This window comes from Notothenia rossii (genome assembly GCF_949606895.1).
Source record: "Notothenia rossii genome assembly, contig: scaffold_97, whole genome shotgun sequence".
NCBI lineage: Eukaryota > Metazoa > Chordata > Actinopteri > Perciformes > Nototheniidae > Notothenia > Notothenia rossii.
In genome coordinates this window covers 86,053-99,385 of record NW_027640213.1, presented here as the reverse complement: position 1 = coordinate 99,385, position 13,333 = coordinate 86,053, and the positions used below count along the sequence as shown (strand labels likewise).

General features: G+C 39.8%; 1 protein-coding gene across 3 annotated transcripts; it reads left to right on the top strand.

Moving 5' to 3' along the window:
- The first annotated feature begins 3,200 nt into the window (after positions 1-3,200).
- On the top strand, positions 3,201-11,948 carry LOC307026948 (histone-lysine N-methyltransferase set-1-like). Of its 3 annotated transcripts, XR_013804485.1 has the most exons (7): positions 3,201-3,831; positions 4,026-4,218; positions 5,298-5,366; positions 6,861-6,889; positions 6,924-6,966; positions 7,333-7,403; positions 7,483-8,195. XR_013804485.1 is itself a non-coding variant. In XM_079695112.1 (6 exons), exons 3-6 carry the CDS (start codon positions 10,068-10,070, stop codon positions 11,654-11,656), a joined length of 339 nt encoding a protein of 112 aa, XP_079551238.1. In that variant the 5' UTR covers positions 8,878-9,532; positions 9,734-9,820; positions 10,056-10,067; the 3' UTR covers positions 11,657-11,948. The 3 variants fall into 3 exon arrangements, 2 of the variants coding, with proteins under 2 accessions (XP_079551239.1, XP_079551238.1); XM_079695112.1 differs by lacking the exons at positions 3,201-3,831; positions 4,026-4,218; positions 5,298-5,366; ... (2 more) ...; positions 7,333-7,403; positions 7,483-8,195 and adding exons at positions 8,878-9,532; positions 9,734-9,820; positions 10,056-10,116; ... (1 more) ...; positions 10,788-10,856; positions 11,469-11,948; XM_079695113.1 differs by lacking the exons at positions 6,861-6,889; positions 6,924-6,966; positions 7,333-7,403; positions 7,483-8,195 and adding exons at positions 5,690-5,758; positions 11,469-11,948.
- Positions 11,949-13,333: the final 1,385 nt, after the last annotated feature.

Below are 13,333 nucleotides of genomic sequence, written 5' to 3'. Positions count from 1 at the left end.
CAATACTTCTAGAATAGAATTGGGAGGGATGAAACCCTCTTTAATAGTCTCATATGCAGAGCACACAGCACACAGTGAAATTTGGCCTCTGCATTTAACCCATCCTAGTACCAGGAGCCTAGTACTAGGAGCAGTGGGAAGCTAGTGGGCAGCTAGTGTACAGCGCCCGGGGAGCAATGAAAGTGAGGGGATAAGGAGGGTGTCCGGTGCCTTGCTCAAGGGCACCACGGCAGAGCAGGAGGTGAACTGGGACCTCTCCAAGTAGTGGTCCACACTCCATATTTTAGGTCTGGTCGGGGACTTGAACCGGCGACCCTACGGCTCCCAGTCCAAGCCCCCTATGACTGAGCCACTACCCATCCAACACATTTACAAACCGAAATTCAGGTGAAGTTAGGATTTTGTGTAAAACATAAATAAAAACAGACTACAATGCTTTTCTAATTGTTGTTGACCTATATTCAGTTGAATCCAATACAAATACAAGATGTTTAATATTCAAACTGATAAACTGTTTAATATTCTTTCATTTTGAATTTGATTACTGCAACACGTTTCATAAAGCTGGGACAGTGTCAACAAAAGACTGGGAAAGTTGAGGAATGCTACAAAAATCCCAGTTTGGAACATTCCCCAGGTCAACAGGTGAACTGGAAACAGGTGAGTGTCATGATTGGGTATAAAAGAAGCGTCAAATATTTTCAAGCAAGGATGGGGCGAGGTTCCCCACTTTGTGAAGAACTGCGTGAGCAAATAGTCCAACAGTTTAAGAACAACGTTTCTCAACGTACAATTGAGAGGAAATTAGGGATTCCATCATTCTGGTTTGGTGTGAAAGTGGCAACAGAGAACCGTTCGGGCTCCGTGCTGGTTCAACAGCGGTTCACAATTGGTTCTCAATGTTGAACCAGTTTCCTTTTCCGCTGACCAGAGCCTCCTGTATGAGCTACGTCATCACGTCGCTGTTAACGCCGCGGCGTAAAGCCTACATCACAACAACAATGGCGTCTTACATCGGAGCTGTGCTTCTGTTGCTCTTAAGCTTATGAAGCATGATTGAATTGAAGAACAACTTGTGCACCTTTCAGGGATGCAAACTTGTTGTTTTGGAAGCCCCTCTTTAGTTTTTCACCTGCTGGGCCCAGAGTAAAATGCTTTGGTGAGCATAAACTAGAGGGGAACAGCAAACACCAGTGTGATTTTGGTGAAGTTGTGACTATCTTGGACAAAGATATAGGGGGGGGGGGATCCAAATCCGGCAGCACCTGCTCTGCTGGATTTGGAAGCCCCTCTTTAATTTTGTACCTGCTGGGCCCAGAGTAAAATGCTTTTGTGAGCACACACTAGAGGGGAACAGGCAACAGTGTGATTTTGGTGACGTTGTGACTGTCCTGGACAAAGTTGTAGGGGGGGTGCCATATCTAGCAGGAGAAATACCTGCTCTGCTGAACATGTTATGTAGAGAACAGTGCAGATCTTCCCTATTGACACCAGTAAAAACCTAGTCTAAAATAAGGAACATTAATAGTGTGATAGAGGCACAGATATAAGATCAATAATACACTTTATTTTAGGGCACCTTTCAAAATATTCAATGTCACTTCAAAATAAAATAAAAAATTAAATATGAGTGGCATTACAATACAAACATGTGTTGAGTAGGAAATCACAGAGGACAATCACATTCAAAGGAGCAATTAAAGTGAGTGAAGCCAGTTTGAAAAAATTATCTTTGAGGCTTGATTGAAAATAACACATTGTCTGACATTATCATATATGTTATATCATTACTGTTATATAATTGCTTACTATTCGTGGTTATCAAGTATCAGACACTTAAACAACAGCGAAGGTTTTAAGAAATAGGACTATACTGACAAATTACATATTATCCTGTCATTGTCTGTGCTGAAGGAGGAACATAACAGAGTGGGACTACACTTAAAAACGGAAGTTTGTTCCAATACGAAGATTGTGACAGATCTGAAAAGTGTCCTTAAAACGGGCCTCCTCGCAATTGTATGCACATTATTTATTCAACCGTTTGCTGTTTAATCTGATGGGAAATAAATATATCATTCAAAAGATGCGCGTCCTCGCGAACAGGGCTTCAATCTACGGCAAGGCTTCAATCTACGGCATAACACCGGCATTGCTGACTCTTCTCAGCCTCTCAAATCATATTAAATTGATCCTTTTTCCATTAAAGGGAAACACTGCTTTAGCAAGGGAGCACCACGTTCCCAGCGGGTAACCACGAAAATTATTTCAGTGTCCGGCCCGGGCCGAGCAGGCATCATCATATGTCCGAAAAATAGGCAGAGTATCCGGATTACATGGAGCTCAGCTCAATGTTACAATAAGTTATAATTTACTTTTAATAAGGTAACTTTACCTTTGTTTACATGCATCCAATCATGAATGTATACATTTGCCCTTAATAATATTTAGACGTTTGGGAATCAGCATTCCGTGGAAATTCACAAGGGGGAGGGACTCCCCGGACTGCGGTGGCAGTGAGGCCATATTCGCATTTCATTCCCCAGACGTCACAAGTTCAAGGTAGGACTGGTGTAAAAAATTAAATGACACTGCTAATGTTATCTTTTAATTCTTGTTTCGAAGCATGTCACTGTTTTTATATTGGAAGCTTGTTGAAACTGTATGGAATGACAGGTTTTAGGCTAAAACGTTAGCAGCTACGGCTAATGCTAGCTTATTTGGGGACACATGTCAGCATTCATCTAGTCAGTAGGCCTACATTTGCGTTTTTTATTCCAAATAATGTTATTTAAGGCAGTTTTTTCCATACATTTATTGAGCAAGCATTTGTAGATAATATGGATGAGTTTAATTCATCCTGGTAAGTTCCAACTCCATGTGAGTTGGAACTTAAAAGTAAAAGTAGCATGCTTCACAGACATAGCATGCTTCACAGACATAGCTGTTAGCCCGTTGCTGCGTTAACAGTGAACTATGCTCTGATTAAGTTGATGAAATATCTCAGATATTTAGCGTGATTGCTGACTGTTACCTATGTTATTGCCGTCTTATAATCACAGCTTTCCATGTCTTACATTTGTCTGCACTTTTCAAGCTGTTAGCTGCTGGAAGCAGCCAGTTAGTTAGCCATCTGTTTCTGCATCTGAATTTAAAGTTCATTTAAACCCATACAGCATAACAGCGTTAACACTGGTTGAGATTTTGAGGGAAGCATCCAGTGAAAATATGAAGTTGAACAGTTTATTTTGTTTATAGATGCCAAATGCAGTGACTTATCAGCCATTGTTACACATATTAAGCTGTTTCAGTGGTATGGCTTGCATAGATAATCAAAGGTTCTGTTTTCTCACCAACAGTGAAAATGACGGATATGACATCAGCAAGACCTCGGAGAGCAAAGATTAAACCGCGAGAAGAGGCTGCACATTTGTCATCCGTGTGCAAAGACAAGGATGGATTTGATGTGAAATTCATCAATTCCTACAAAGGTGAGTGACAAAAGTATTTTGTCACTATTTTGTGTACTATTCTTGTCATGAGCATGACAAATGTGTATTGTTGTTTAACCTCATCACTTCTCCTGACCCATCCTCTGATCTTTGTTAGGTCGAGGAGTTTTCAGCTGCCGACCGTTTCAAAATGGAGACTTCCTCATTGAATACAGAGGGGAAGTCATTACATTACATTACATTACATTGCATTTAGCTGACGCTTTTATCCAAAGCGACTTACAATAAGTAAGTCTGAACGTGAAAACCGGCATAAACTATATCATAATGCACTCAAGGTTTTCATGTTCGACTTTCGTTTTAATGGACAAGAGTTATGGTAGGTAAATATTGTAATGTTATTTCTAAATGTGTAGTTACCCAGACATACAAACACTGCTATATTGATGTTAAGTTGGGCATACAGTGTACATTTTGAGACTTTTTTTGTCTATATGTATTTAATCTAATGCTAGTTTGCTGTGGTTGTAATACTGTTAGTTTGTAATCAGAATTGTGTCCTTGCCCAATCAGTGTTGATGCTGCCAAAGAGGACAACTCCCTAGGGAGACTTGTCAACGATGACCATGTGAACCCGAACTGCAAAATGAAATTGATCAAAGTGGATGGAAAGCCCCATCTTTGTCTTTTTGCACTCAAAGACATCAGTCCCGGACAAGAGATAGCTTATGACTACAGCGATTCTGATTGGCCATGGAGACGCAGGGTAATTATGAATGGTGTCTTGTATCATCACTGCTATGTAAATCTATCATTTAACACTATTTTCACAACAAACATAGCTCTGCCATGTCCAATATGTTAGTCACATGAAAAATTGAACAGTTATATAAGAAATGCTATTAATACATAAGATGATTTTAAATTATGGCCATTGACTTGATGACCTGTTATTGAACTATGAGGTGGATATTGTGTGTTAACTCACAACAAGAGCCAGTAAAGCATTTGTGTACTACTATGGATGTTTAGTGATTCAACTTGGTCCTTCTTCATCCCCAAGATTTCCACTGAGACTCTGCATGAAAATGCTGCCATGACATCTGAGTCCCATTGTGATGACATTCAACAGGTGAGTTAACCACAACTCAATGTTGGTATTAGTTACATGTTTCTTTCCAGTTATAAACCATGTAGACTGGATTTGAATTGTGAGGTTCGATACACAGGTCCTGTGTATTACTCTACTGGACCGCTTTAGACACTAAGAGGACTGTGTGTCAATGCCTTTTTTCTTCTTACTGTTAAACTGAATGATCATACTCTTTAGATATTACATACTATAATCAGTGTCTTTCTACATGATTGTGTTAACTCACAACAAGAGCCATTAAAGCATTTGTGTACTACTATGGATGTTTAGTGATTCAACTTGGTCCTTCTTCATCCCCAAGATTTCCACTGAGACTCTGCATGAAAATGCTGCCATGACATCTGAGTCCCATTGTGATGACATTCAACAGGTGAGTTAACCACAACTCAATGTTGGTATTAGTTACATGTTTCTTTCCAGTTATAAACCATGTAGACTGGATTTGAATTGTGAGGTTCGATACACAGGTCCTGTGTATCACTCTACTGGACCGCTTTAGACACTAAGAGGACTGTGTGTCAATGCCTTTTTTCTTCTTACTGTTAAACTGAATCATCATACTCTTTAGATATTACATACTATAATCAGTGTCTTTCTACATGATTGTGTTAACTCACAACAAGAGCCATTAAAGCATTTGTGTACTACTATGGATGTTTAGTGATTCAACTTGGTCCTTCTTCATCCCCAAGATTTCCACTGAGACTCTGCATGAAGATGCTGCCATGACATCTGAGTCCCATTGTGATGACATTCAACAGGTGAGTTAACCACAACTCCATGTTTGTTATTAGTTACATGTTTCTTTCCAGTTATAAAACATGTAGACTGGATTTGAATTGTGAGGTTCGATACACAGGTCCTGTGTATCACTCTACTGGACCGCTTTAGACACTAAGAGGACTGTGTGTCAATGCCTTTTTTCTTCTTACTGTTAAACTGAATGATCATACTCTTTAGATATTACATACTATAATCAGTGTCTTTCTACATGATTGTGTTAACTCACAACAAGAGCCAGTAAAGCATTTGTGTACTACTATGGATGTTTAGTGATTCAACTTGGTCCTTCTTCATCCCCAAGATTTCCACTGAGACTCTGCATGAAGAAGCTGCCATGACATCTGAGTCCCATTGTGATGACATTCAACAGGTGAGTTAACCACAACTCAATATTGGTATTAGTTACATGTTTATTTCCAGTTATAAACCATGTAGACTGGATTTGAATTGTGAGGTTCGATACACAGGTCCTGTGTATCACTCTACTGGACCGCTTTAGACACTAAGAGGACTGTGTGTCAATGCCTTTTTTCTTCTTACTGTTAAACTGAATCATCATACTCTTTAGATATTACATACTATAATCAGTGTCTTTCTACATGATTGTGTTAACTCACAACAAGAGCCATTAAAGCATTTGTGTACTACTATGGATGTTTAGTGATTCAACTTGGTCCTTCTTCATCCCCAAGATTTCCACTGAGACTCTGCATGAAGATGCTGCCATGACACCTGAGTCCCACTATGGGTTCAACATTGTCCATGGCAGATTTGTCTTGCCTCCTTTATAATAAACAATTAACGAATCTGGGCGGGATTATCAGTATTTTATTACATTTGGGGAGTGCCAAATTTGCTGTACCGGATGGCACAGACCTTTATATTTATCATTTTATTTTATGAATGATACGGACGTTTTTAATAAGTAACCGCTGATCTACTGCAAAGGCGTAGTGCTGCGAGTAAAGACGGAGAGAGTTGCCGTTGATTAGTTAACACACTTGCTTATTGCTTATAGATAATATGTTCAAATACTTGGAGTAATTCCCTCTCTTGTGCGGAAAAAGTACACGTTTGGATTAATGTTGTGTTGAAGTTCATTTATCAGATAAATATGTTGTTTTTACAAAGGGGAGAAGGAAAATGAAGTCCTTTTTTTAATGTTGTATTTGACGTTTCTGACCAGGAAAAAGAAACCAAGGAGCTGTTGGTTATTCTTGTGATTATGTTAAATTTTAGCTCTGTACAAGACGCTTATTTAAGATATATTTACATGGGGACAATATTATTTTAATTGAAGTTACAGTACATTTAGTATTTTAATTGCAACAGTGATGGTTTCTCCAGTCACATCTGCACTAGCTTACCTGTCAACCCATTTAAGATTAAAATTAAGTCGGAGACAATGTTTTAAATTGCAAGAGTAAAGTATTTTTTATTGTTATTTCATAATCAATGTTTTTTGTCCACAGAACTGTAAACATGAGTTGGTCTCCTCAGTTGTACCAAGCTTGGACAAATGTGCCAGGTGTCGTGGACCCTTTGCTCCCTTGAAGTGGATTGGTGTGAGATGTAAAAGTGAGTATTTTGTTTTGATAAATAAATGGTGTCCATGAATGCTCAACCATACATTTTATTATAATGGATTTTTTTCTGTCCGAATGTTGTTTTTGTCAATGGAAGTTTATCATTTCAATTTGACCTGCTTTTTAAAATATGGAATTGATTTCTATTTTATTCTCACACTGATGATAAAAAAGTAAAGGAACAAACTACATAAATGCTACATTACAAAATACTATATTTGTAGAGGGCAACAACTTCTTTGTGGTGATTAAATCTGCCTCTGAGAATAAAAAGAGTGAGTCAGTAAGTCAAATGCTTACTTCACTTGTACAATATTTTTGAAACTCAATAGTAATGACTTTGTAATGCTCTGTTCAGTTTGCTCCTGCTTCTGGCACAAATCCTGCTATGATCAAGAATCGAAGATGAACCTGAAAACACAGCAATTTGTGAGTTGGTTCTCTGAATTAATCTTAAAGTTGTGCACTTAAAGGCTCATGGTAATAATACTCCATTTCTTTATATCAGGATTTCAAAGAACCAACTTCAGATGAAGCTACATCAGAGGAGGAGGAATATGTACCAGATTCTTATCCAGACAGTTATTCGGATAGTTCATTGGAATTGTTAATCGAGCCTCCAAAAAAAGTTACTAAAATACAATCTATTGAAGCGTCGTGCAGTGAGTCTGCATCGAAGAAGACAGAAAAAAGGCACATTCTAGGAGGTTTCATGGAAGAAGAGGAAAAAACTTTGCCTAACGATGCCGTCAGCACAGCGCACCTTGAAAAGACTTGTAGAGAAGCCAAACAAGCACTAGTATTAGGAGTTCAAGCTAAAGACAATGCTACCGTAACATCTGTTAGGGAACGAACCGAAGCTTCTGAAGATCAGTGCTTACTTTCAAACAAACCCTCTTCTGTAAGCCACAAAACGTTTTGCTACATTTGTGGAAAACCACAGTCAAAATGTACACGTCACTTGAAAACCCATGAGAAGACAAATGTGGATGTTGCTCGAGCTTTAGCACTCCCAAAGGACTCAAAAGAACGTACGAAAATGCTCAACAAACTACGGAAGAAAGGGAAGTATGAACACAATAAAGAGGTTTTAACAAGTGGGTCCGGTTTGCTGAAACTTAGACGCAAATCAAAGAAAGGGTATGATTCAAAAGACTATGTGCACTGCATGTATTGCCAGGCTTTGTATCTTCGGAAAGATCTGTGGCGCCATGTACGGATATGTTCTTTAAAGCCTGTAGGAGCCAATGCAGGGTCAGGAAGAACTAGGGTCTTGTCATTGGCCAGTATGGCGGAGTCGACATTGTGTCAGCAGATATCACCAGGTGTTTGGAAGCTGTTAACTGCGATGAAATATGATGACGTTTCTGCTGCTGTCCGCAGCGACTTCTGCATTCTTCAACTGGCCCAGTCATTCTTCAACAAACATGGACAGGATCCCACCAAATACGATTATATTCGACAGAAACTCAGAGAAGTTGGAAGACTTCTTCTCACGCTGCGCAAAGAATTTTCCATACAAACCCTTGAGGATGCTGTAAGACCTGCCAACTTCCATGTGGTCATCCGTGCTGTCAAAAGAGTGTCTGGATTTGAGGAAGAAAAGCACTTCTACCAAACTCCAAGCCTAGCACTTAAGTTGGGCCACTCATTGCGAAATATATGTGACATCATACACTGCAGAGCTCTGATGGCAGAAGACAGTGAGCTTATAAAGTCCACCCAGACTTTTCAAACATTGTATACCTCAAAGTGGTCTGAACTTGTCTCACACACAGCTTTGACAACCTTACATGAGGCACACTTCAACAAGCCATCTACTCTGCCTTTTACAGCAGACGTCCAACTTCTCCACCAACATCTGGAGAAAACCGCAAGTTTAGCATATGAGGAGTTAGAAAAAACGCCATCACCACATATCTATGCTAAACTTTGCAAAGCAACTCTGGCAAAGATAATACTCTTCAACCGGAGACGTGGAGGAGAAGTGTCAAAAATGCACGTCAAAGGCTTTCTCGAGAGGGACACAACTGCCTTACACAAGGATGTTGCCGTTGGACTTTCAAAGTTTGAACAAAAACTTTGTAAACATTTTAGTCGTGTGGAAATTAGGGGGAAAAGAGGGCGCAAAGTTGCTGTTCTGCTATCACCAGACATTGTTGATGCTTTAAAACAACTCTTAAGCAAAAGAAAAGAATGTGGAATTCCAGAAGACAACTATTTCTTGTTTGCAAGACCTCAATGTTTGACTCCTTACAGAGGACAGGACTGTCTGAGGATTTATGCTAATGAATGTGGCGCCAAGAACCCCGAACTTCTGAGGTCGACAAAGTTGCGCAAACATGTTGCAACTTTGTCCCAAGTCTTGAACCTCAATAACCATGAGTTGGACCAAGTTGCTGACTTCCTAGGACACGATATTCGTGTCCACAGACAGTATTACAGGCTCCCAGAGGCAACAACCCAGCTGGCAAAAATATCGAAACTCCTCCTAGCCATGGAGAAAGGGTCCCTCCAAGATCTTCAAGGCAAAACACTAGAAGAGATTCAAATAGAAGGTATTACTATTTTAAAGTTATTTAAAGGATTACAAGCACTGTGAACAGTCATTTACTGAAGCAAAATGTAATATATAGACAACCTTTAGAAATCCATCATTATAACTTTAGCATTCATCAAGCTTCAGATTTATCACAATTAAAAAAAATGGTAATTGGCAATGCTAAACGTCTTTGATGCTAAAAGTTTTATTTTGACAGATAACTTGGACTTGACTGATATCGGGGAAAGTGAAGACAGTGAGGCGGAAGAGGAGGATCCTGTCCCACATCTAAAGACAAATATGGGTAAATGAATGTAAATATACAAACATCAAATTATTAAAATCCAAATAAGAATAGTAGATTATGGCCACACAGTCTGTGTGGGCATCTTAAATATCTTAAATAGTAGAACTGTTTAACTGATTTATCTCATATTTGAATTGGCACCAACCTGTTCACATCACATGACCAATTATATTGACCTGTACTAACATTTGCAGGGATTTTTATTTTATTTATTTAACCTTTATTTAACCAGGATAGGTTATGGATGGAGACAGCAAGGCGTCCTGTTGAGGAACCTCCAGGCACCTCAGATGGTAAGACCGCCCCCCCACCTCAGTCCTTTAGTATACTCAGATATTTTAATGTAATTGCATGTAGGCTAAGCAATGTTACTGAAGGTTACCATGCGTTTTCTAATATTATATTATCCATTTTCAGATATTGATTCCGCCCTAGAAGGCCCTTCTAAAGGTATGAAAGGAAGATAAGTTTTTAACTAGCAAGTATATCTCAAATGAGGGCTTTTAGTCATCTTTGGTTCAACAACAGATTTATATTCAAGAGTTGAAAAGCTTTATTTTACCTTGGACTACTTTCTGGTCAGATAATTGTCCTTCAAACATTCATCCCCATCTCCACTTTCCAATGATTTTCCAAATCACTCAAATTCATTCATTAAGTGCAACACACATTTCCTCCCGTCTTTTACATTTTCAATTCAATTCAAAGGCTTTATTGTCACATGCACAGAAGCTAAAGTGTAGTCTGGCAGCGAAATTATTGCGTCCCAATCCCCTCCAACAATGCAACATAGTATATACAGGGGCAGTTCCATTCTGGTGATGTGCTGTGCAGTTTTCACCACCCTCTGTAAAGCCTTTTACAGAGGGTTTTGTAATCATGTAATAACATAATAGCTGAAATGAAGATTGAATATTTACACAAATCTCTTGGTTAAGATGGATGTTTTGTTCTTCTTTTCTAGCATTGAACACAAATGCAAATGAGAATGACAAGGAGCCTAGCAGGAGAGGGGACATGCATGAGCCACCTGGTAAATGTACACAACACATACACAAAATGCTACTACCAATGAGTCACTTTCTCAAGCATGGAGGTTAAACCCTGGTTCAGGTTATTGTGAAGCATTAAACGTTAAAGCCATGAACTGCATTTTTCTGTTAAACTGGAAGATTTGAGTTTATCATGACCAAATATTGAAAGAATATGGTTTCCTGAAACTATATTGTTACATGCGTCTTTTTCCTGTTAAGTCATTTAAAAACATAGTGAGGACGAAATACAAGTCTCAGAAAACTTGATCCTGTAAGTACTATTATTATGTCAAATACTAACCTTAAGCTGCGTAAGTTTAAAAAAAAAACGTAACCCTACATACAGAAGAATCATTCCTGCAAGCTCTGCACAGTTAGACTTACAGATGTTTAGATATGGCAAAGAGCAAGCATTAGCATTTGATCCCTACATGCTATTGTTCAGAACCAGCACAATATCAGAAATTGGAAGAAAGAAAGCCGGAAAGACAGTTCGATGGCTTCATCTCAAACCCATTTGTAGTTATAGTTTTAGTAAGTAACATAATACATCTTAAATAAAATATGTGTGAACGTGTTTACCATTGACTAATCTCTTTTTCTGTTTGTAGAGTCACTTGAAAATGCTGTGGAGAGGAATCCCAGCAGAATGAAAAAACAGAAGTGGTCTCCAAAAGAGGTGGCAGCAGTTTTGAGACACTTTAATGCACACATTGCCAAGGGGAAATTGGCGACATTGCAGACAGTGCCAAGCTACAGAGCATCCTATTCTGGCTGGTCGCTCTTTGCAGAATGTTAGAGACTTCGTCAGGAACCAAGGCACGACTCAGAAGAAGAAAGCACTGCTACAAAAAAGATGACATTTAATCGAACATGCAGTGAGGACAGTTCACAGTTAAACTTTAATTATTATGTTACATGTAGGAGAAATGTTTTATTATAAGGATAATTACAAGATTAAAGCTGTTATGTTAGGAGAATAAAAATGAAATCATTCCGGGGGCTGAGGGGTTGTTGCAGCACATAGTTATATTGAAGGATTGGAACTTCACGGATCAAACACTCATAAACCAAACGTTGCTAAAACAGAAACTAACTACCGTAATAAAGTAAACAACTATCCACAATCCAATTTCATCAAAACAACTTCACACCCGCCGCCCTCTGAGCTGGACAAATCACACAGGTGTCTCTCTGCAGCCAGAGGAGAGAGGAGGGGTCAGGGACCGTCTACGAAGATACTATACTCAATAACTCCTCTGTTGCTTAAACTACACATGCAAGTCTGCGGAAATAGGTGGTTTTAGTAGTTTATTTGCAGTATTATTTTCAGTGTTGCACTTTGTAGACGGTCCCTGACCCTATTTAGGGGCAATGGATGTCCACTTGCGGGAGACGACAGACAGTGGTGCGGTTAGCCAAAGTGACAATGGATGTCCACTTGCGGGAGACGACAGACAGTGGTGCGGTTAGCCAAAGTGACAGACCTAATGTTAGACCAATTTACAGGCAATGGACGTCCACTCTCGGGAGAGAGACCTCCAGCATGTGTCCCTGACATGGAGACTCTGTTTATTTCACTCATCCAGGACAGAGACCGGGGAAATCTCCTCTCTGTGGCCCCTCCAAGACCCCCAAAGGACGGACCACAGACCTCCAGCATGTGTCCCTGACATGGAGACTCTGTTTATTTCACTCATCCAGGACAGAGACCGGGGAAATCTCCTCTCTGTGGCCCCTCCAAGACCCCCAAAGGACGGACCACAGACCTCCAGCATGTGTCCCTGACATGGAGACTCTGTTTATTTCACTCATCCAGGACAGAGACCGGGGAAATCTCCTCTCTGTGGCCCCTCCAAGACCCCCAAAGGACGGACCACAGACCTCCAGCATGTGTCCCTGACTTAAGCACTCCCCCACGGACTAAACCCAGATGTTCACACCCTACAGAACTTCATGCCCCTGGTTAACCTAAAGGGGGTGGATTTTGCGGTGCTTTACCGTCCGCACATCGGTATCCATATTCGGCCTTATTCACGGCACCACCACCCCTTCTGTGGAGGATATTTTCATGCTCCTGGTAACCCTTTAAATAGTCTGATACTGTCAGGGCTCATCACCGCACTTTACAAGCCAGAAATAATGTTTAAATGGTCGGGAAAAGTGTTTTTAAACGTCTGGAAGAGAGTTGTAGCCTGTCATTTTGCAGGATATCATTTAACATGTAACCTCTCCTGGAAATGCACAGAATATGTCCATTTCCAGGAGAGATTCCATGTTAAATTATATCCTGCAAAATGACAGGCTATAACCCAGGAACAAGTGTTTGAAAGGCGGGGAAAAGTTGTTTAAAATAGTCGGAAAAGTGTTTTTAAACGTCTGGAAGAGAGTTGTAGCCTGTCATTTTGCAGGATATCATTTAACATGTAACCTCTCCTGGAAATGCACAGAATATGTCCATTTCCAGGAGAGATTC